Source organism: Boleophthalmus pectinirostris, unplaced genomic scaffold, assembly GCF_026225935.1.
Source record: "Boleophthalmus pectinirostris isolate CB_2022bp ecotype Guang Dong unplaced genomic scaffold, ASM2622593v1 HiC_scaffold_4, whole genome shotgun sequence".
Classification (NCBI taxonomy): Eukaryota; Metazoa; Chordata; class Actinopteri; order Gobiiformes; family Gobiidae; genus Boleophthalmus; species Boleophthalmus pectinirostris.
Genome location: NW_026571353.1, coordinates 26,994,326 through 27,014,574, shown reverse-complemented (window position 1 = coordinate 27,014,574; position 20,249 = coordinate 26,994,326). Strand labels below are relative to the sequence as shown.

At 36.3% G+C, this 20,249-nt stretch overlaps 3 protein-coding genes and 1 long non-coding RNA gene across 4 annotated transcripts; 3 read left to right on the top strand and 1 right to left on the bottom strand.

Annotated features, from left to right (window-relative positions):
* The first annotated feature begins 4,368 nt into the window (after positions 1 to 4,368).
* LOC110167020 (isotocin-neurophysin IT 1-like) lies at positions 4,369 to 6,545 on the top strand. Its single transcript, XM_020932318.2, has 4 exons — positions 4,369 to 4,409; positions 4,595 to 4,716; positions 5,084 to 5,288; positions 6,400 to 6,545. Exons 2-4 carry the CDS (start codon positions 4,597 to 4,599, stop codon positions 6,543 to 6,545), a joined length of 471 nt encoding a protein of 156 aa, XP_020787977.1. The 5' UTR covers positions 4,369 to 4,409; positions 4,595 to 4,596.
* Positions 6,546 to 10,121: 3,576 nt separating this feature from the next.
* Positions 10,122 to 13,288, top strand: LOC110167069 (fatty acid-binding protein, liver-type-like). The gene is made up of 4 exons (XM_020932371.2): positions 10,122 to 10,250; positions 12,127 to 12,299; positions 12,912 to 13,004; positions 13,091 to 13,288. Exons 1-4 carry the CDS (start codon positions 10,184 to 10,186, stop codon positions 13,139 to 13,141), a joined length of 384 nt encoding a protein of 127 aa, XP_020788030.1. The 5' UTR covers positions 10,122 to 10,183; the 3' UTR covers positions 13,142 to 13,288.
* A 643-nt stretch (positions 13,289 to 13,931) lies between these two features.
* Positions 13,932 to 18,014, bottom strand: LOC129411287 (uncharacterized). The gene is made up of 3 exons (XR_008633247.1): positions 17,970 to 18,014; positions 17,672 to 17,793; positions 13,932 to 14,059 (listed from the first exon to the last, which is right to left on the bottom strand). It is a non-coding gene; the product is annotated as an uncharacterized LOC129411287 (long non-coding RNA).
* A 32-nt stretch (positions 18,015 to 18,046) lies between these two features.
* Positions 18,047 to 19,382, top strand: LOC110167066 (fatty acid-binding protein, liver-type-like). Its single transcript, XM_020932367.2, has 4 exons — positions 18,047 to 18,205; positions 18,546 to 18,718; positions 18,792 to 18,884; positions 19,289 to 19,382. Exons 1-4 carry the CDS (start codon positions 18,139 to 18,141, stop codon positions 19,337 to 19,339), a joined length of 384 nt encoding a protein of 127 aa, XP_020788026.1. The 5' UTR covers positions 18,047 to 18,138; the 3' UTR covers positions 19,340 to 19,382.
* The last annotated feature ends 867 nt before the right edge of the window (positions 19,383 to 20,249 follow it).

The window sequence follows — 20,249 nt, the reverse complement described above, 5'->3', positions numbered from 1 at the left end:
AAGGGAGGGGAGAGGAAGTCAACAAGCCGAGTGCCTTCCTGCAGAAAAATAAGGAAACACTAGATAGACATCTCCACTTCTCCACCAAAAAAGACATTTAAACTGCTTTTTGGGAGAGAATGCACCACCAGAGCCGATGTCACACAAGAAAACAATACATAGAGGAGTTTTATCAGCTCAGAGCACTTGTCTAATAAACTTTTATCCTTTTATCACACGCCCATGCATTCTAAGAAGACTTATTTACAAAGCATGCACAATAGTTTGAATTTTGATTTATTTTGTTTACAATAACATTTCCAAGCTCTGTGCAGAAGCAAGTGTTTTTGTTTGTGATTGCAGCAAATCTAAACTACCTAGAAATACTAAAACTAGTTGCTTTCTTTAATAATCTTCAGAATACACAAGTTTAGTGGATTAGTATGGTGGAATAAAGCATGCAGATGTTTGTTAGTATTTAAAGTCCAATGTTTGTTTGTTTTTGTATAGATATGCACTGAAATTGTCTTCCTATTAATAATGTTAATTTCTGTTGATTAACATTTGCAGTAGATTTTTGTGCATAAAGTTAATTGTCTTAATAATAATTGCTCAATAACAAAAAGCCGAATTACCACTAACTGGTATATTACAACTTAACAATATATAGTCCCTGAACCAAAGCGCTGCAGAATATTTCTCCACAAATTAATTCTAGTAGAGGCTATTTAGTTTCCTAGTTTTTGTTAAACTGGTTAAAACTTACAACAATATTTCCTCTCATCTGTCTAAATATAGAAAAGATGATATAAAACCATATAGCCACTAGGAGGCAAGAGTGACCCGTCATGAAAACTGCTCATGACGTGTCACTGCACAAAACATCTACTGCATGAAATACTCAAAGTACTCAACATCTACAGTACTTGTCTGCCTGTCTGTCTGTCTACTTCTATGACTGCAGATCTGCTAAACTTTACTCTAAGGACATCAAGATCATTGGTTTAATTTTTATAATTGTGATAATTCATAATTCACAGGTCACAATATAATCATCAGGACTGCAACTAATATACAACTCATAAACAATATCGACTTTGATTTTGATTGATTTTGCAGTGGTGTCACAATGGGGGAGGAATGTTTATTAGTAATCATCAGTTTGAGAGGGACTTGTTTAACAGCACGAATCATATCACCTGTTGGAAGTTCCAACTAAGTCACTTCTGCATGGTCAGATTATGTGAAAACAAAGCTGAAGTCTAACTTGAGTGACAGAGCTTCAGACAGAGTAGGGCCTACAGATAGCATCACAACCCCAGGAAATGTTGATGTTTGTGAATAATAGTTGAAGTGAGGTGTTTTTCCCACTACTATAATTAGATTTAAGGCAAGACAAGGCAAGTTTATTTGTATAGCACAATTCATACACAAAGTAATTCAAAATGCTTTACAGAATAAGAAATACATTAAAACTACAATAAAAACAAATAAAAACATAAATAATCATCATAAAATTTAAAAGAGAGACATTAATTGCATAAATTAGAGAGAAGAGTGCAGAATGAAAACCTTTCAGTCATATACACGGCTAAACAGAACCATTTTGGGTGTGCTGTTCCAGGTTTTAACTGCATGAATCTGAAATGCTGACTCCCCGTGTTTAGTTGTGACTCTGTTCACCAGCAGGAGGCCAGTCCCTGAGGTCCTCACAGTGCGAGATGGTTCATATGGCACTAATATGTCACACATGTACTTTGGTGCTCGGCCATGGAGAGACTTGTACACAAGCAGAGCCGCTTTAAAGTCTATTCTCTATCTATTTAAAAAATCCATATTACGCTCTTTTCTGATCTAAGTTATAATGTTGTTTCCTTGTCAAAAAACTGGATTTATGTTTTGTTTCATTCACACATGTTTAACACACAAACCCTGTATATTTAGGCTGAATTCTTCTCTAAAACTGTAAACACAATGTGGTAATACAGAAAGTGTGTTTTTAAACTCCATACACCTTCACTAGAATCACTTGGATGATTTTAGCCCTTAAATTGACAATCTCTACTGAACAAATGGTAAATGGTAGCTGTTAACTTGAAAACTATTGCTTCATGACATCACAAGGTGGAACAGAGCATTTTGAGCTTTGGAGATGTAAACCAGGCTTACTCAAACATGTCTGAATGAAACAAAAAACAACTTCTAATGTTTTTGACATTATAACATGGCTTAAAGTTCACAAGAATCTTTTTGGTGTGATATAGGACCTTTAAGTGGTGACATCCTTATTTAGGCCTACTACAGGTGTAATAATATAGAGAAAATACAGAGATATGTGTTAAAGATTCATCTTATAGGCCTTTTACTGATTCTAGTAGAAGCTTATGCGTTACATTGGCTCAGAAGTTGCACTTTCTTAGCTGGTTTTAATTGCCTTGACGTGTTGCTGTGATAATGAGCAAGGATCTGTGGTAATTGAAGTCATTTGATTGAAATCATGTTATTGTCCTCTTTTGGCTGTGCTGCGTCATTAGCCATGTTAATTAGCTCATAAAGTCTATTAACCCCAGACCTGAACACTGTGTACCAATCCATGTTACGAATTAGAGCTTTAATAAGTGAGTGGGTAAGTGAGTAAGAGCATGCTTGTTCCTACTGTAGACATACCTCAAGTTTGGGCTGAAATTATCCAAATGATTGTAGTGAAGGTGAATGGAGTTTAAAAAGACAGTGGAGCACTTCCTGGCTACCTGGCTCACACACTGAATATTTTGTTTCTTGAGCTCAGTTTTTAACAGCATATCATGGGATTTTAACCAAGTTAGAAGTGCAGCATGTCCAGTTTAAAGGACACAAGTAAGGGACTTTTGGATTTAAGAAATTAGCTTTAGCTTGTGTAGTGTGTTTGTGTGTGTCTAAAGTAAAAATGGTGTCCAAACTTACAGAATATTGGTTATGGTGTTTAATTAAAGATGCAGGTTCCACAAATGAAGATTCCACAATATATCCGGTTCCCACAATCAAAAAACTGTAATGGCCACAGCCTTCTACAACAGGGGTCATCAAACTAAGCCCCATCTGCAGCAAACTAGCACATCTGCAGCTTGTATTTTGTTGATTTTTTTCATTTAAAAAAAATTATATTTATATGAAGTATTTATAATATTTAAATAATTATATGACATATTTACATTTGCCGCCAAATTTTCGTCACCTGACAAGCTCGAGATCAAACAGTGACAGTCAAAGCTCACGTAGAGTTCTGTAGTACAGTTAAGGACAGCAAAATGGCAAGTGTTAAAGTATGTTAAAACTTGACAGAGAGTGCAGAGTTTTCAAAGAACAGTGAACGACGTAAAGAAAGTGTGGCGGTTTTCAAAGAATATAATCGCGTTGTTACGGTCATACAATTTTGTTATAAAAAGTTTGGTGACCCCCTGTTCTACAGCTTCCACACAAAGAATTATCAGGCCACATAAGCCACCATGAGCCACCATACTCCACCCTCAAGGCTTCACCCCAAACACCTTCAACCAAATGTAGGACAGAAATGCTTCAACAGTTTGTTTTTCCTGTGTTTTGTCCTGTTGAGATGCTACAGCCTTTTTACACCAACTGTGGCAGAAGATCTTCCAGAAGAAATACTTCAAGGCCTTTCCTGTTGTGTTTATCTGGCTTTCCCTGGAGGCTGCAGAGGAGGGACAATTTTGTCTTTTCCTTTCCTCAAACTGCCCTGATACACGATCTGCTGACCCAACCTGACCAGTCCTTCAACAAAACCGCACTGAGATACAAAAAGGACAGAGAAAACCTGAATTTCTCTTGGGATCAATAAAGTATCTCTCTCTCTTTCTTCATCATATAGAGAACCCAAACTGCAAATAATTGTAGTTGTAGGATCTGTCACCCAAAATGAAGAGCTCATTTTGATATCTGACTGGATAATTGTCTTAAGAATCGTGAATAAATCAACACAGTTATGTTACATGTGTACATTACTTTTCAGTGAAGTAGGTCCATTTATAAGAAAAATATAGCTCTAAGTTATAAAGTGTCTGATATGTTCAATTTTGTTATTACGAAGCTTCACCTGTGACGTTCATGTTTTAAATAATTTCTCATCTTCACTTGTTAAACTCTGGTCAGTCTAATGCAGTGTCACGCGCCTCCAGTCCCCCCTTTAATGAACCTCGTACCTCGCAACGTTGGATCTGACCTTTGACCACTATAACCACTCTGCGGTCATCTCTCACTGCCCGGAACATGGTCAAGACCTGCTCTCATTAAAGACCTCTAAGTAGTATTTGGCTTTCAGTGTCACTCCTCAAGTATCTCCAAAAGTATAAAAGATGAGGTCCTCTAAAGCTATGAACCCAAGAAGAAACTAGAAGATCATTTCGTAAAGGTTGAGCTCTCTGGACCATAAGAAAGTATGTTTTTTTATGACTTATTGACACCAGTCTCTTGCTATTTTTGCTACTTATTTTGAAATTATTATAACCATTCATATTTTTGAGTCTAAGTCTACGTCTGAGTGACCATATATTGCGTTCTGAATGTTAAATTATTAGTGTTTTGTGTTTAAATTGTTTATAATGTGAATCTTTTTCGACAGACATGAGTGGTGTTGCTGTGACTGCGTGCCTGTTCTTTTTGCTATCGGTTTGCTCGGCGTGTTACATCTCCAACTGCCCCATTGGTGGAAAGAGGTCTATTATGGATGCCCCATTGCGTAAGGTGAGTGGATCTTATGTTTCGGTTGGACTGATGGCGCAGATTGGCAGGCTCGTATCTGCCAATCCAGGGCAACAAGCTCACCACCGTCAATTGTGGAGTGAGTGAACAATGCAGTGTAAAGCGTCTTTGAGTGCAGTAGTATTATTTTTTACTATAATTTTATCATTTATATTGGATTAATTGATGCAAATTTCACAACCAACATTTCACTTCCAACCAGATCTTCATAGTTTTGATGAAGCTATCTGATTGGAAGCGAAACGTTGGCATCAAAAGCACTAAGTAAGTTCATTTGTTTTTGTTTAACTCACTGATAACACGCTTATACTGGATGTGAAAATAAACAAAAGTCTGTCGTATCCTGTAGTGCATGTCGTGTGGTCCTGGAGAACGCGGCCGCTGCTTTGGCCCCAGTATCTGCTGTGGGGAGGGTCTGGGCTGCCTGATGGGGTCCCCAGAAACAGCTCACTGTGTGGAGGAGAACTACCTGCTCACCCCCTGCCAGTCTGGAGGGAGGCCCTGTGGATCAGAGGGGGGGCGCTGTGCTGCCTCGGGACTCTGTTGCGATGCTGGTCAGTCTTTAAGTTTCAATAGCAAACATGTTTTCTGGTAGTGAAAGGTGGATTAATACCAGATATTGAATCTTATTGAGGATGCTTCTCATGCAAAATAACAATACTTTTACAAATGCTATTTCTAGATACATTTTTGAATTACATGGCTTATATTTTCATTTATTGGCACGTATATTTAATTTTAGATCAGTTCAAAGATGCTAAGGTAAAACTCTTTATAACAGAAGAGTTTTGATGCATTTTAATACAAAATGCATTAGAATCTGGATTGAATCATTAACGCAATTCCAGCATTGATTAGTCATTGTGCCATAGTATTATACTTAGTATTGGATCTGCTCATATTTCTGGGAAATGTAAGTGTTGTGCAGGTGTTTAAGAACTAACGTGTGCCCATACATGGACAGTTGGTCACCAATAAACTGACCAAAGTCCAAAGCAGTTTCTGTGTCAAACTCCCACAGGCAGTAATAGGAGTTATCAGATAAAAGTAACCACATTACACACACTATGGCACAGAATAAATGAGCTGTCAATAGATTTATATGGTTATATCCTCAGTGTCTATTCTTAACCCTTTAACTTAAGATTGTTTGTTCAGAGAAACATACCAATGTCACAATACTGAAATTCAAACTCAATTTTGATACTGAGAAATAATGATATTCAAGACCAATTCTGATACCACAATAACAATTTAAAATGCTCTTGGTTTTAACTCAAAATATCTGTTTATATTTAGGGAAAGTCAAATTTTGTTATTTTTTGTATCAATACTTGCTCAAATGAGTATCTAGTTTTTACATTTAAGATTCAAGATTTAATTTATTGTTATTTTATGTGCTCATTAAAACGAGAGTTAGTATAAAAGTCAATAGCAGCATGTCAATAAATATCAATAGATAGATAGTCATATAAAAGTCATAGGATCAAAGTGCTGAGTGCCTAATTTAAAAGCAAAGTTTTACTATTGCAAAGGATCTGTCTTTTATGTACTTTTGACACTAGTTTGACACTACTTTGACACTACTACGAGCCCCGATAACAGGTTGTTGGCCTCTGTTGTAGATTGTGCATGATCTCTGATAATGGTGCGTGTTTCTTGTAGAGAGTTGCACCACAGACCAGAGCTGCCTGCCCGAGGAGGAAGTAGAAGACACTGTTGGCCAATACGAGCCTAGCGACCCCAGTGACATCATCCTCAGGCTTTTACACCTGGCCAATCACAACGCAGCGCATAGACTGCACCAATGAGCAGCTCCTGGCACTACAACACCAGGATTGTATTTCTATAGGTACAATAGTTTTCTTTTAGCTCTTTAGAGTACTTCTGTAGAGTGCCTTTGTCTATATTTTTATGTACAAAATGTGGATGACGGTCATCCAGATGCATGCTAAATAAAATTTGGAGAAACTATTACAAAGTGTGTTGTGTTGTCTTTGGCTATGATCAGAACAGTTGGAGTCTAAAAGTGCATGACAGGTCAAATTATTTCTTGGTTAAAGGTTATCAGTACAAAAATACAGGAAGTGGTGGTGAGTTCTAAAACAGAATAATTCTACCACAGACTGTATAAAAAAGTGTGACGTCAACCATAACATTCAGCGCCACTCAAATGAAGCTTGCTGTCAGTTACAGGAGCAAATTTGGAGCCATATATGAATAGGTTTTTTTTTGATGGACAAAATAGCGGGGAAAAAATCCCACCAGGATCATGTATAGCGGATTAATTTGAACATTTTAAGACCAAAATGACAAAGCTCACAGCAGCAGTTGCAGAGAGAGTGTCAGTCAGTGGAAGCCAGGGTTAGTAGGAGCCGGAAGAGCTCACATGTGAACAAAGTGCATTTATCTATACAGTCTATGGCCTCTACTTATGTCATGAACATGGAAAATCCAATCCAAAATTCAGGGACAATTTACTCGCAAGGAGGGCATTTTTCAGTTCAGACCATAATTTAACACAGAAAAGATGTCGTCATTTATTTTCATTAGTCTAACCATAAGTATTGTATAATTTTGACATGTTTGTTAACGCTATGGTTCATAATGGTTATGGGAATACCTGTATGTATCAATATTCCCTGGGGATGACGCTATCTGTAGGTCCTGCTGTGTCTGGAGCTCTCTTAGACTTCAATCAGAGCTTTATTTTAACACAATATGACCAATATAACTCATGCTGTTAAACAAATCCCTATCAAATATCCCTTTTTGTTGAAAATCAAACACCTAAATTGGACCATGGACGCTCGTATTGATCACAAGCGCCTGAGTTTTCTTACGTTTTCAGTTCTCTTCAAACTTTTCTGACAGTATTGCATCAGTTGTGTGCATTATGTCACCAGGGTAACACCTAAACAATCCACCATTAGAGATAGATGTTCAAAACCTCCAGCATGATGTCACTGCAGCGTATCACTTTGTTGCACGTGTTCAACCAAGAAGTTAAATAATTCACAAATATTTTTTTACGCAATGATGTTAACTATATGTTTTATTTAAATGATTAGTCTAACCCGTCAAATGCATTTTAATCCTGATTTATTTGGGGTCTTTACAGATCTATAACGCCGCAGTACAGTGCCTCAGGTTTAGTACAGTCAGCAGACCTTATCAAATACAAAGTGAGCTGTAATCAGTGCGTACAAAGCCCAGAGCTGTGTTTATCTCGTAGATGTTCAGATTTCCATGTCTCTTCGAATCTCATATGACACAGTGAAACATTGACTTTTGCTTGCATCTGATCGTATTTCAATGCTACACCACAAATACACGGGCCCTGGGTAAATGCATTATCTACACTGTGTCATGTGATGTGGCTCACAGATGAACACAATGCTACAGTACGCTTTGTCCGTATAAGAGAATATCCATGAACACACCTGAGTGAAGTATTACTACAATATGCTTTGTCCATATAAGAGAATATCCATGAACACACCTGAGTGAAGTATTACTACAGTATGCTTTGTCCATATAAGAGAATATCCATGAAAGTACCTGAGTGGCATACTACTATAATAAACACTTTGTCCATGTAAGGGAATATCCATGAATGGATATCTACAGTGACCATTCACGTCGAAACCAGTTTATAGCTCAATAAAATTCCCATTAATTCCCTCATAGATAATAAAAATAAATAAATAAAATGTTTAATGACAATCTATAATTAAATTCAAAATACATTTCTGAAACCTTATATAAACCATTTAAAAAACATGCATTGTCAGATTTGTTATGACATAGCAGTTAGTCTTTTGCCATTGGTCTATTTACATTACACTTTTATGATAAAAATGGATGAGATCTTGGAAGTGAGCTGGACTGTTCCTCTAGGTACTGTATCTGGGTAAATGTAATGATGAAAAACATACTGATTTGTGTTGCTAAGTCGTACTAATATGTGACGTCATATGCCCAAACTAAAAACTGTTGAACACTCAAACAGTACATTACTTTAGATAGAAACTTTATATATTTCCTCTAAATTTTGATACACAATAGGTTATATACCCTCTTCCTAATTTGTTAATCAAATGCTCACATTGGTAATACACAGGGAGCCATTTATGAGTCATAGTGCTGTCTCTGCACTGGAAGCTGACTCAAAACAACCAAATCTTTGCAATGAGCTAGACTCCCCATCACTGGAGAGAGAGACAAAGGTTAAAACAAAAGCATTATTTAGCTCTGTTTATGAGTATTTAAATGTATTTTAATCTTCAAAAATATAATAATGGCTTTGAGCATACCGAGTTCTAATGCCATTTAAATGCAATTAGAATAGAATAGAAAGCTTTTTATTGTCACTATACACATGTACAATCCACAGTGCACACACGCAGAATGACATTAAAAGCAACTCACTCTCCAGTGCAGACATGCACGTGGGACACAAGTACAAAAGAAAAAATAGAATAAATAAATAAGTACATAGTACTAGTGCAAGACATAAAAGACTGGGACACCCAAGACTGCAAAACTCAGTCAAGCAAGATATTGTATGGTATTAAATATTGCACTGTGTTAAATATTAAATATTGTCCTTAGTAAAAAGTTGTTGCACTGTATTAAATTGTATAAAAAATTGCACAACAGATGGAGATCAGGGGATCGAGAGGAATGTGGAGAAGGTCAGTGCATGCACTTCATTAAATAAAGGTCCTATATTACATTAAACTGACTCTTGTGAACTTTGAGACATGTTGTAATGTTGGTGCCTCCCCAAAAACATAACTGGAGTTGTGTTTTGATACATTCACACATGTTTGAATAACCCTTTATTATTAATTTGTCTACATCTCTAATGCTCAAAATGCTCTGTTCCACCTTGTGATGTCATGTTGTGATAGTTTTCAAGTTAACACTGACCTGCTTTTACCTTTTGTTCAGGAGAGGTTGGCAATTCCAAAGCCTGAAATCATCTAAATGATGGTAGTGAAGGTTTATGGAGTTTAAAAACACAGTGGAGCACTTCTTCTTGACATCACAAGGTGGAAAGGACTTTTCTCTGTTTGAAAGAAGAATTAAATATGCAAAATTTGTGAGATAAAAATGTGTGAATGAAACTAAACACAACTCCAGGTATATTCTTGATAAGGAAACAACATTATAACATAGATAAGAAAATGTCTTAATATGGTCCCTTGAATTAATTGGGAAATGGATGACAGCAGACTCCTTTCTGGACCAGAACTACCCTAAATGGAAGTTCCAAAATTTCAGACGTAATTTCCTGGTTAAATTGGGGTCAATAAAATGTAAAAAATAAAACAGGTGTGAGCATGACTCAGGTTACTAGAGCCACCTGACATTAATGATTGAAGAGCTGAATCAAGCCTTTAAAAACACCACAGACGTCCACCTTCACACTACTGCAGCCAACATGTCTTTCACTGGGAAATACCTGCTGGATGCCCGGGAGAACTATGAGCTCTTTATGCGAAAACTAGGTAAGAAATTTAACTACTTTACTTTTTTATATTTATATCAGTTTAGTTTAGTTTAGTTAATTATATTTAAAGGGCCCATATGCTCTTTTCCTTCATCACAAACGTTCCTGGAGTTGTGTTTTGTTTCATTCACACATGTTTAACACAAAAACCCTGCATATTGAAGTGTACTCTCAAATCATACTCACACTCTGTTCCACCTTGTGATGTCATGTGGTAATACAGGAAGTGCTCCACTGTGTTTTTAAACTCCATGCATCTTCACTTTGAAAATCTGGATAATTTCAGCCCTGGAATTGTCATTCTGAATTAAACAAAAAGTAAAATGTAGTCGTTTACTTGAAAACTACTGCTTCATGACATCACAAGGTGGAAGAGAGCATTTTGAGCTTTGGAGTTGTAGACAGATTAATAATGCAGGGTTATTTGAACATGTGTGAATGAAACAAAACACTACTCCAGGTATGTTTTTGAGGAGGTAACAACTTTAATTTTGCATAATATAAGACCTTTAAGTGTCAAATATAGTGTAATTAATTCAATTGTGAATGTAGATGTAAACAGAGAAATCTAATCTAATTTTATGTTATAATTGTTTATGTTTACATTTTATGTTTTGATTGTCATGTTAATTGTCCAATCAGAAATCAGAATGAGCTATACAAACAAAACAAACTGGCAACCTCCAGTGGGTCAATTTGATATGGCCTCATTATATGACAGACAATAGGCTCTATTCACATTACATCACAAACCAGGAAGACATTTGGAATGATGCAGTTACAACTTTTAACACATTTTTTCTCTCTATTTTTTTTGTACTCGTTCCAGATAGTTAGTGTTCCAGATTCCAGATAGTTCGTAGAAGAAGTAGAAGTAAAAGATAATTATGTTACAGATAGTAATCTCAAGACCCAACTGTTTAGCTTAACTTTGTGGGAAGGAAATGTGGAATTGTGGAATTGTTTTTAATCACCATTGTTACGACCCAGCTCGTTTGGGGTGAGGGAAGTAACAAAAATAAAACCAAGATGTAAAATGGAATAAATTAAGTAATGTTTAATTAACAGGAATGTAAAGGTAAATTAACAAAACACTAAAAATATACAGAAAACAACCTAAACTAAGAAACAGAACAACAGAATAAACAGAGTTTTGTGCCAGAAAAGGGGTCACGCAGGCTTACACAAAAACGAGTGGTAAAACTTAGGGACACACACTAAACTAAAACACAAGTTCCCCAAATTAAACCACATAAGCCCACAAACAGAATCGAGTGACCAAATCAAAAAAGGCACAAAACTAAACTTAACTACACACACAAACACAAAACAAAATGGCATACTGGCCACCAAGGCCAGCAGCCCTGAACAGGTGCTGGTAATCTCCTTAAATAGGGGGAGGTGGCTGCAGGTGAGGTGGGCGTCGACTTGCCCCACCAATCACAGTCCAGGGCTCCTGCAGCAGGAATCAAGAGAACTCTACAGAAATATTACAACTAAGGCCTGGGGCCGTAACAACCATAAAGGATTTTTTGTTGCATTTTTGTATGAAAAGCGCTCTATAACTAAAGTTTGATTTGATTTGTTTGCAGCCGCAAGTCTGACAAAATCTAGAATTTTTTTTTAAGTGGCCCAGTTTTCTTTATCTACATGTCATTGTAGTGTTCTGTTATGTACGGCTAATCAACCATACCTCAAGTTGTCAGTAAGGGTGCCCAGTGTTAGTAACTACACTGGAAGTTGTAATCGCATCTTTCCAGACATCTTTCTGGTTTGTGATGTAAGCGTGAAAAGAGCCTATAGCATCCCATGTTTGGCTGTTATGTGTTTTTTACTTTATCAAATCAGAATCATATCATATTTTTATGTTTTAGGCATCCCTGAAGATCAAATCCAGTTGTGCAAAGACCTCAAGAGCACTACTGAGATTGAGGAGAATGGAGACCACTTTAAAATTACGGTCACCACAGGACCCCATGTCAGTGTTGTTTCATTCACAATTGGACAGGAGTGCGAAATGCAAGATATGACCGGGGGGAAATTCAAGGTAAGGAGTTGAGAAATACAGATAGTGGGCTTTTAGACTGGCCCATAGGATCAGGAATAGACACTTCTTCAATACTTTATGACAATATGAGTCTGGTCAGTCTCAGTTCAAAGGGGCATGACTCACAGGTGGATAAGCCAATCATTGAAACACATAGTCTAATCATAGTAAACCAAATATGGGTGTTCGTGATGAAAAAGAAATAAAAAAAAATCACAGGGAACAGTACATTCTGAATCTGACTAGAAGTGTGACCATAGATTGTATAAAAAAGTGGACTAAGGGAGTGAATTTGGCCAGGCTCCATATTTATTAATGGACAAAATAGCGAAATAAAAACACCAGGATCATGTAGAGTGGGTTAATTCAAGCAAGACCAAAATAACAAGGCTCCCTGAAGCAGTTACAGAAAGAGCTGTGACAATTTTCCAGTGTAAATTTAATTGCTCACTTCCTTTTTGGAACACAGTAGCTGCTTTATATTCATTTATATATACAGTCTATGGGTGGCGAACATAACATCCCTCTGTGTATTCTGGACTTGAAAGGCAACTTCTTGACATGAATTTTGCAAAATATATATGAATGAATAAATAAAATTGTGTTTTCTAGACTGTCGTCAAGCGCGAGGGCAAGAAGCTCGTGAACGACATAAAAGGTGTCGAATCGGCCACGGAACTGGTGGATGCAAACACTCTTGTCAATGTGAGTGCTCCAGCTTCGTTGTTTGGTAACTTGAGAGATTTTGTTTGTATCAATGTCATGTTTATGACAATCTTCTCTCCTTACAGATACTGACATTAGGAGACATCAAGTGCAAGACAATCAGCAAACGCATTTAAAAACGTGGAATAAGACAAGAATCTGCATAATTTTGCTGTAGCTACCTTGAAAAAAGACAAAATGTAGTGTCAGATGATTCAATATTAGCTTTTCAGCACTACTTAAAAGGTGCACTGTGTAACTTTTCTGCTTGTTTCTATGGAAATGTCACTGGAATGTTCCACACTCTACCTTACATATATTCAGTTACAGTGGTTTTATTGCTCAAAAATACCTTGGAAAAAATCCATTGACTGAGAGGGAGTTGGCTCTGCATAGATCTGACCTGTAACTGGTTTATTCTCCATGAAGATAGAAAGGTTTAATGCCATGCTGTGAAACATTCCAGACAAAGTAATAACATCTCCATGGAGAAAAGCATTTGATGGACCTACCACCCAAAATTTACACAATGCACCTTTAAATGCTGCCATCAACAGGTGAATAAAAAATAAAACAAATAAACTTACAATATCTGCAAATCTGATCAATACAATATTCACAATGTAAAGGAAAAAAAATGTTATTACTGAACTAAATCAAATTGTTAAAGTTACCATGGTCATACCTTAGTTTGATCCATACAGTGTATTGTAAAAGCACAATTTGTGAATAAATGACATTGCATAATATTATTGTCTATTCATTTTAGAAAGCAGATGTTGTATGAAAACCACATGGAAACACCTACTTGTATCTACCCCACACAGTAGTTTTTGTCTGTCATGATTCAACACAAGTGAGAGACTGTACTAAGTCGGCGGGGTTAAAATCATTCTATATCAAATTAAAAGTCTTTTACACTCACGGGTGAAAATCAAGTAAAGGCAAGGCTGAATTCAGTTCAATAACAATCCATGTAGACACGCTCAGTCACGCTCATGTCTCTGCACACTCATTTCCTGTGGACATGCCAAAAGGACACTTGAGCCTTTGACCTAAAAGCAGCAGTCAGATTATCAGCATCATCAAATATTTAAATGCAAGTGTAACACCCGTGTCACTGAATGTAGTATAAATACAATGGGGCATGGTAGTGATATGGTAATGAAGTAGAAGTGTAGTAATATGTACTAGTGACCAGAAGACTTGAATTTGTCTCTAGGAGGGAGTGACAGGAGAGTGATGTTGCTTTTGGTTTGGTACATATATTATAGTAAACAGTAAATGACATACAAACATATAACATAGACAGTTCTGTAGGAATGGCCATTAAATAATATACAATTGTTCAATAATCAACTTCAATTAAGGCACAGCAATGGGTTACTGGGTGCAAAATATATCAAGAGTCCAGCAATGATAAATGCAGTATCTGATTGCACACTATATATCGAGAGTCCACCAATAATCAATTGGTGCAATCAGGAACACTGGCCCTCTCTATATACATATAGAGAAGGGCAACAATATTTGAGAAATCTTACATTCTGTTGATGAATTTGTCTCTTTTTCCTGGACATGCAGGGACAAAACTTGGCAAGGCAATTTGCTTTACAGAATAAGAAAGACATTAAAGGTGCATTGTGTAACTTTTCTGATCAAGAGTCTGTCAAATGCTTTTCTCCATGTAGGTGCTATTGGCTTTGTCTGTAATGTTTCACAGTGTGATATTAAACAGGCCAGATCTGTGGAGAGGCACCACCACTCATAGTCTGAATGCTTGTTTTTCGAGGTATTTTTGAGCAATAAAACCTGAAATTTCATAAATATAAAGGTAAAGCTGTTAAATGTCTCACTGTGGAACATTCAAGGCAGAGAAATTACATCTTTAGAAACAAGCAGGTGACCCCATCCCATCCATAGTGCACTTAAAATTACAATATGAACAAATAAAAACCAAAAAAATCATCAGAAAAGTAACATTAAAAGAAAAGAGTGCAGAATAAAAACTCTCTCTACTCACTCCTACGTACAGCTAAACATTTTGATCCTGGATTTAAAAGGGTTATTAATAAAATAAGAATAATATTAAATATACAACAACAAATGAGATGTTTTTACAGGTAAAAGCAAGTGTGTATACTCACCGTTGGTGTAACTTAGTCTGATATTGATTGTGTTTGTGTTTGTGTACAGTAGTCACGTGTGTATTCTTAGTCTTCTTTAGTTACATTGTTTTTCATATGACAAAATGACTTTGCAAAACATGTTTGCCTCATATCTATTTTACTTTTGATCTATTTTCGTTGCTAATAAATTCTGTTTTTGTTGCAAATATATTATGCACACTTACCCATTCAGTTCGGACTGGGCATTACTCAGACAGTGAGGGGACAGGTATTTTAAATCAGCTTATTTACTTAATTTTGAGATAAACATGTCTCAACACATATTTAAGTTTTAAAGGCAATGTACCTGATTTCTACAATCTTAAAGCATGAAAAACACAACTAGATTATTTTAAACACCCAAAACACCCCACTCCAAAGTTAAACCTCACTTCCCTTACGCATTCAGAGTATCGCAATTATTGACAGTGATGAGTTTATAAGCACTTTTTACAACTCTCAGAATCCAGAGTGGAGTTTGCTGTCACGGTAATGCAACATTTAGCATGCTGAGAGTGCACTTTTTGATTATTGAACAAATAAAGGTTTTATAATTAGACATATTTTGCTCAAATACATGGAATAGAAAATTGGGTGCAGCCCCTCTAATGTGATATTTAACTATGATTATACACGTTGTTCCACCTCCCTTAGCCTCATGTGGTTCCTGTAGCCTACATATGCTCTTTCAACAATGCAAACTCCTCACTGTGCTCTGACAGAAATAAAGTTGTATGATTTTATCTTAAGTATGCCTTCTGAAGCTTCACTCATGTTCCCTTTTTCCGTCCCTTGTATCCTCTGAGCTTTGGGACACTGTCACTTTTTGAGTGGAGAATATACCACCTGCATGTTTCATGTAAATGTGACAATACTGCCTGTGTACTACGTGTCTATGTGTGCTATGTGTCTGGATTTATTTTATTAGAGGTGTGTTAGTGCTCAAACATAACTTGAAAGACATGTATTTTTATAGTGAGTGGATCCACAAGGGCATAGATCTCCATAGAGACAAGCATCTCTCAGGAAAGTTACACAGTGCACCTTTAATATGGAGCATTGGATTGACAGCTGAGGAATTGAAGAGAGGAGGAGCAAGGACAGAGAGCAGGGACACAGCTGAACAGTTTGTGCTGTTTCAGATTTCGCATTACTCTGGTTTGAGAAAATGATTGTTGTGTTCTGTTTCCATGTGCACCTTCTGCTTAGAGAGTCTTACATATGGTTTTCCCAACACTATGAAAGCGGCTCATCTTTATCTCTTCTCTGTGTTTATCAGGAACTTATCTTAAAGATTACCTCACCAGAGTAAAGTACCTCCGCAGTGTAGAGTATGATTTCACAACATATATTAGTACCTCAATATGTCTGAATAAATGTAAATGCATTGTGAATTGTTCAATGTGTTTTTTGTTTTTTTTTTGTTTGTTTTTTTAGTTTTTCTTTCTTATAAATTTTCTGTATTTATGTTAAGCTTAAACTCAAAAGCTTTAGTCAGGATGTTACCACAAATATGGTAAAACTAACTTCTCAGATCACAAAAAGCACGTTTTATTTCTCAGTACAGTTAAAAAATGTAGTGGAGTACTCGTTTATCACAAAATCAGAGCCAAATTTCATCCTGTAAAGTTTGAACTCTGCTCCAAACTACGAGTGTTTACTAACAGAGGCCTGACTGAGAAACAGCAAAGATGAAGAAAGAAGGAACAGAAATCCATGAGGTCAAAGGTGAGGTGGGTCAGAGGGTTACCAGCACAAGATAAAAAGGCAAGAAAAGCATTGTGCAATTGTGCAACTTTGGGCTTTATTTATGAGTCTTTTATTTTAAAGGTGCACAGTGCAACTTTTCTTGAGAGGGTGTACAACCGGTTTGTCTCCTTGGAGATATTAATGCTTTAGTTTAAATTGTTCATTGTCTTGCATTTATTCTACATACATTTATTGCTCAAAGATATCTAAAAAAAATATCCATTCTTACTGGGGTCACCTCTGGTTTGCAAGTCTCCATGGAGATTCTTAAGTTTATGGCCATACTGTGGAACATTCTAGGCCCATCTTCATTTCCACCAGACAAGTTACACATTGCACCTTTAAAGTACATATAGGTTTTAAGTTTTCTGTAATTATTACTTAGTTTGGTGGGATAGTTTAGTTTAGTTTATATGGTAATCCTTTATCATAGTTTAACATGTGGGTAAGTAGAAGTTTGTGTATTTAAAAAACATACAAAAATATATAAAGTAGCACTGATTTACACACAATTAAGGCAATTTCTGACAGTTTAAACCTCCATTTAACAAAATAAAGCTGTTGTCTTTTATTTTTATTAGACTAATCATAACTATTGCGTAATTTAGATTTAAGTTTTAGCCCCTTTTTAACATTATGGTTGCTAGGTAACAGCTCCAGCATTACCTCCAGGTATATCTGCTACTCTTTTTGAACCAAATAAAACGTTAAAGTTGCATTGCGTAATTTTTCTGATGGAGGATACATCACCTTATTGTCTCCATGATGAATATGTTATTGCTTTGCCTGAATGTTCCACAGTTTAGCATTATACTTTTCTGTCTCCATGGAGAGAAGCAGGTAGTGCCACCATGAAAGTTTACGGGTGAGATCTGTGGAGTGTAAGAATGCATGTTTTTTGGGGGGTTTTGAGCAATAAAAATACATGTAATTGCATTAATACTTGATCGGTTGAATATTGTGTAATATTGCAGGCAAAGTGATAACATGCAGTAGTGTAACCTCAAGCAGAAAAGTTTAAATGTAAAACTTAAACTTCAAACATTACCAGGTCAAGTAAAGGCGATAGATAATGGGAGCGCAGACAGACCTGATCATCACACGGCTTTTCTAATCACAGGCACCTGGAGTTAATGATTGAGGAGCTGCTCCTATAAAAGCAGAACACACACTCTGCTCCTGTCCACCTTCACTCCACTGCTACTGCCACTGCAAACATGTCTTTCTCTGGAAAATACCAACTTGAGTCTCAGGAGAACTTTGAGCCTTTCATGAAGGCAATTGGTAAGATATGTCAGTCATTTATTTTACATGTTTAAGTTACAAGATTTGTGTTAAATGTTTCAGTGTCAGCATGTAGAAGGTTTTTAGTTTGCATTTTAGTTTACGCTTTTGCATTAAGTTCATGTAAAAGTTGTTGTGTATCAGGTTATAGCTAAAAGGATAGTTTCTGCAGTGTTAGAGTTGCAGGAATAAATGAATACAACACAATTGCGCGCACACACACAAATTAAAAACAATTTTGTATATTGATTCTTCATTGATTATCTAATGAGAAAGCTGAGAACTAGGTTGCCAAATCTTACAACTAAAACTCCTTTTTATGCTTTTTTTTTTTTTGTAGGTCTCCCTGATGAACTCATCCAGAAAGGCAAAGACATCAAAAGCGTTTCTGAAATTGAGGAGAATGGAGATCACTTTAAAGTAACAGTCACTACGGGAAGCAAAGTCCTGGCCAATTCATTCACACTCGGTCAGGAGGCTGAGATCGAATCAATCACCGGAGAAAAAGTCAAAGTAAGTTGTTTAATAAAAATGCATCTAATTCACTTTGGTAATGCAAAAGTTAAAGCTGTGTTGTGCTTTTTAGGCAGTGGTGAAGCGTGATGGCAACAAACTTATTACATCTTTGAAGGGAATTGAATCTGTCACAGAACTGGTGGACGCCAACACTATTGTCAATGTGAGTACTTAAAGGTTTACTGTGCAACTTTTTCTTTTGGAGGGTCTGCCACCTGCTTTAATTTGTATAAAATGCTTCAAAGTATGGCACAAAATCTTCATAGAGACCAAAACCAGGCTAAGTTGCAGGTCAGCTCTGTGGAAAGGCAACCCCATTCAGTCAGACTGCCTGTTTTTCTGTGTACATTTTGAGCTATAAAACTACCTGTAATTGAATAACTGTAAGGTAGAGCTGTTTAATGTCACACTGTGGAACATTCCAGGTAATTCACTGACCTATCCATTGAAACAAGCAGGTGATGGACCCCCCCCAACCAAAAAGTTGCAGAGTGCACCTTAAGATTTTATTAACTTTTATTTTTTTTATTTGCAATCTTCAACTTGTGTATTCCTTTCTCCCTGCAGGTTCTGACAGTTGGTGGGATCCAGTACAAGAGGATAAGCAAACGTATTTAAACACTTGAAAGCATAATAAAAAAAAAAAGTTTAAAAACTGGAATTTGTCTCATTTGTTAAAGGCCAAAGTTCAAAAGGTCAAATGATCAGAGTTCTGTATTAAGCAGCTTCTAAAGGGCACACATTTATAGTTTGATGAGGAAACAAATCAATCCTGGAATTGCATTTCGTCATTCATGCATGTTAAACACACAAACCCTGCATATTTAGTCTTTCTCTCAAAATGAAACACTGTTCCACCTTGTGATGTCATGTAATAATGCAGGCAGTGTTCCATTGTTTCTAAACTACATACTTTCACTAAAATCATTTGGCTTTCAGACCTGGAAATTGCTGGTCTGCAACATTTTAACATTGCTTAAAGCTCACATAAATTGTTTAATATAAGACCTTTTAAATATGCATTTGAATCAGAACCTAAAGAGTTTTTCACTTCAAATAAACTAAAGAGATAGGAGGGATATACATTAAGGAATTATCTGCCCTGAATATAGTGAGTATTAATGACACTTGATACTTTAATTGCATAATGATGGTGACCTATAAATCCTTATTGCTTTATGAGTTTGGCTTGGTACTCACCGGGCATTTGAAAGACTTATAATTGAAGATAAGAGGTGTACTATAACAGCCTTTTGTCAAGGTTGTGCTTGTAAATGAATGTGAGGTAAATATGAACGCACGTGTATGATTCAGTAAATATATGGGTAGCAGTAAAAGTATGCTGCTAGAAAAGTACACAATTAAGAAAAGTACAATTAAAATATGACTAATAATTTTGCCTCAACTATTCTACAGTATGGAAATAAACTTGGTAAACACAATGGTAACAGGTGAATGGTCAAATCTATGGAGAAGCAAGCCTGCACATGGTAAGAATTCATGTTTTAAGGTATTTTTGCTCTATAAA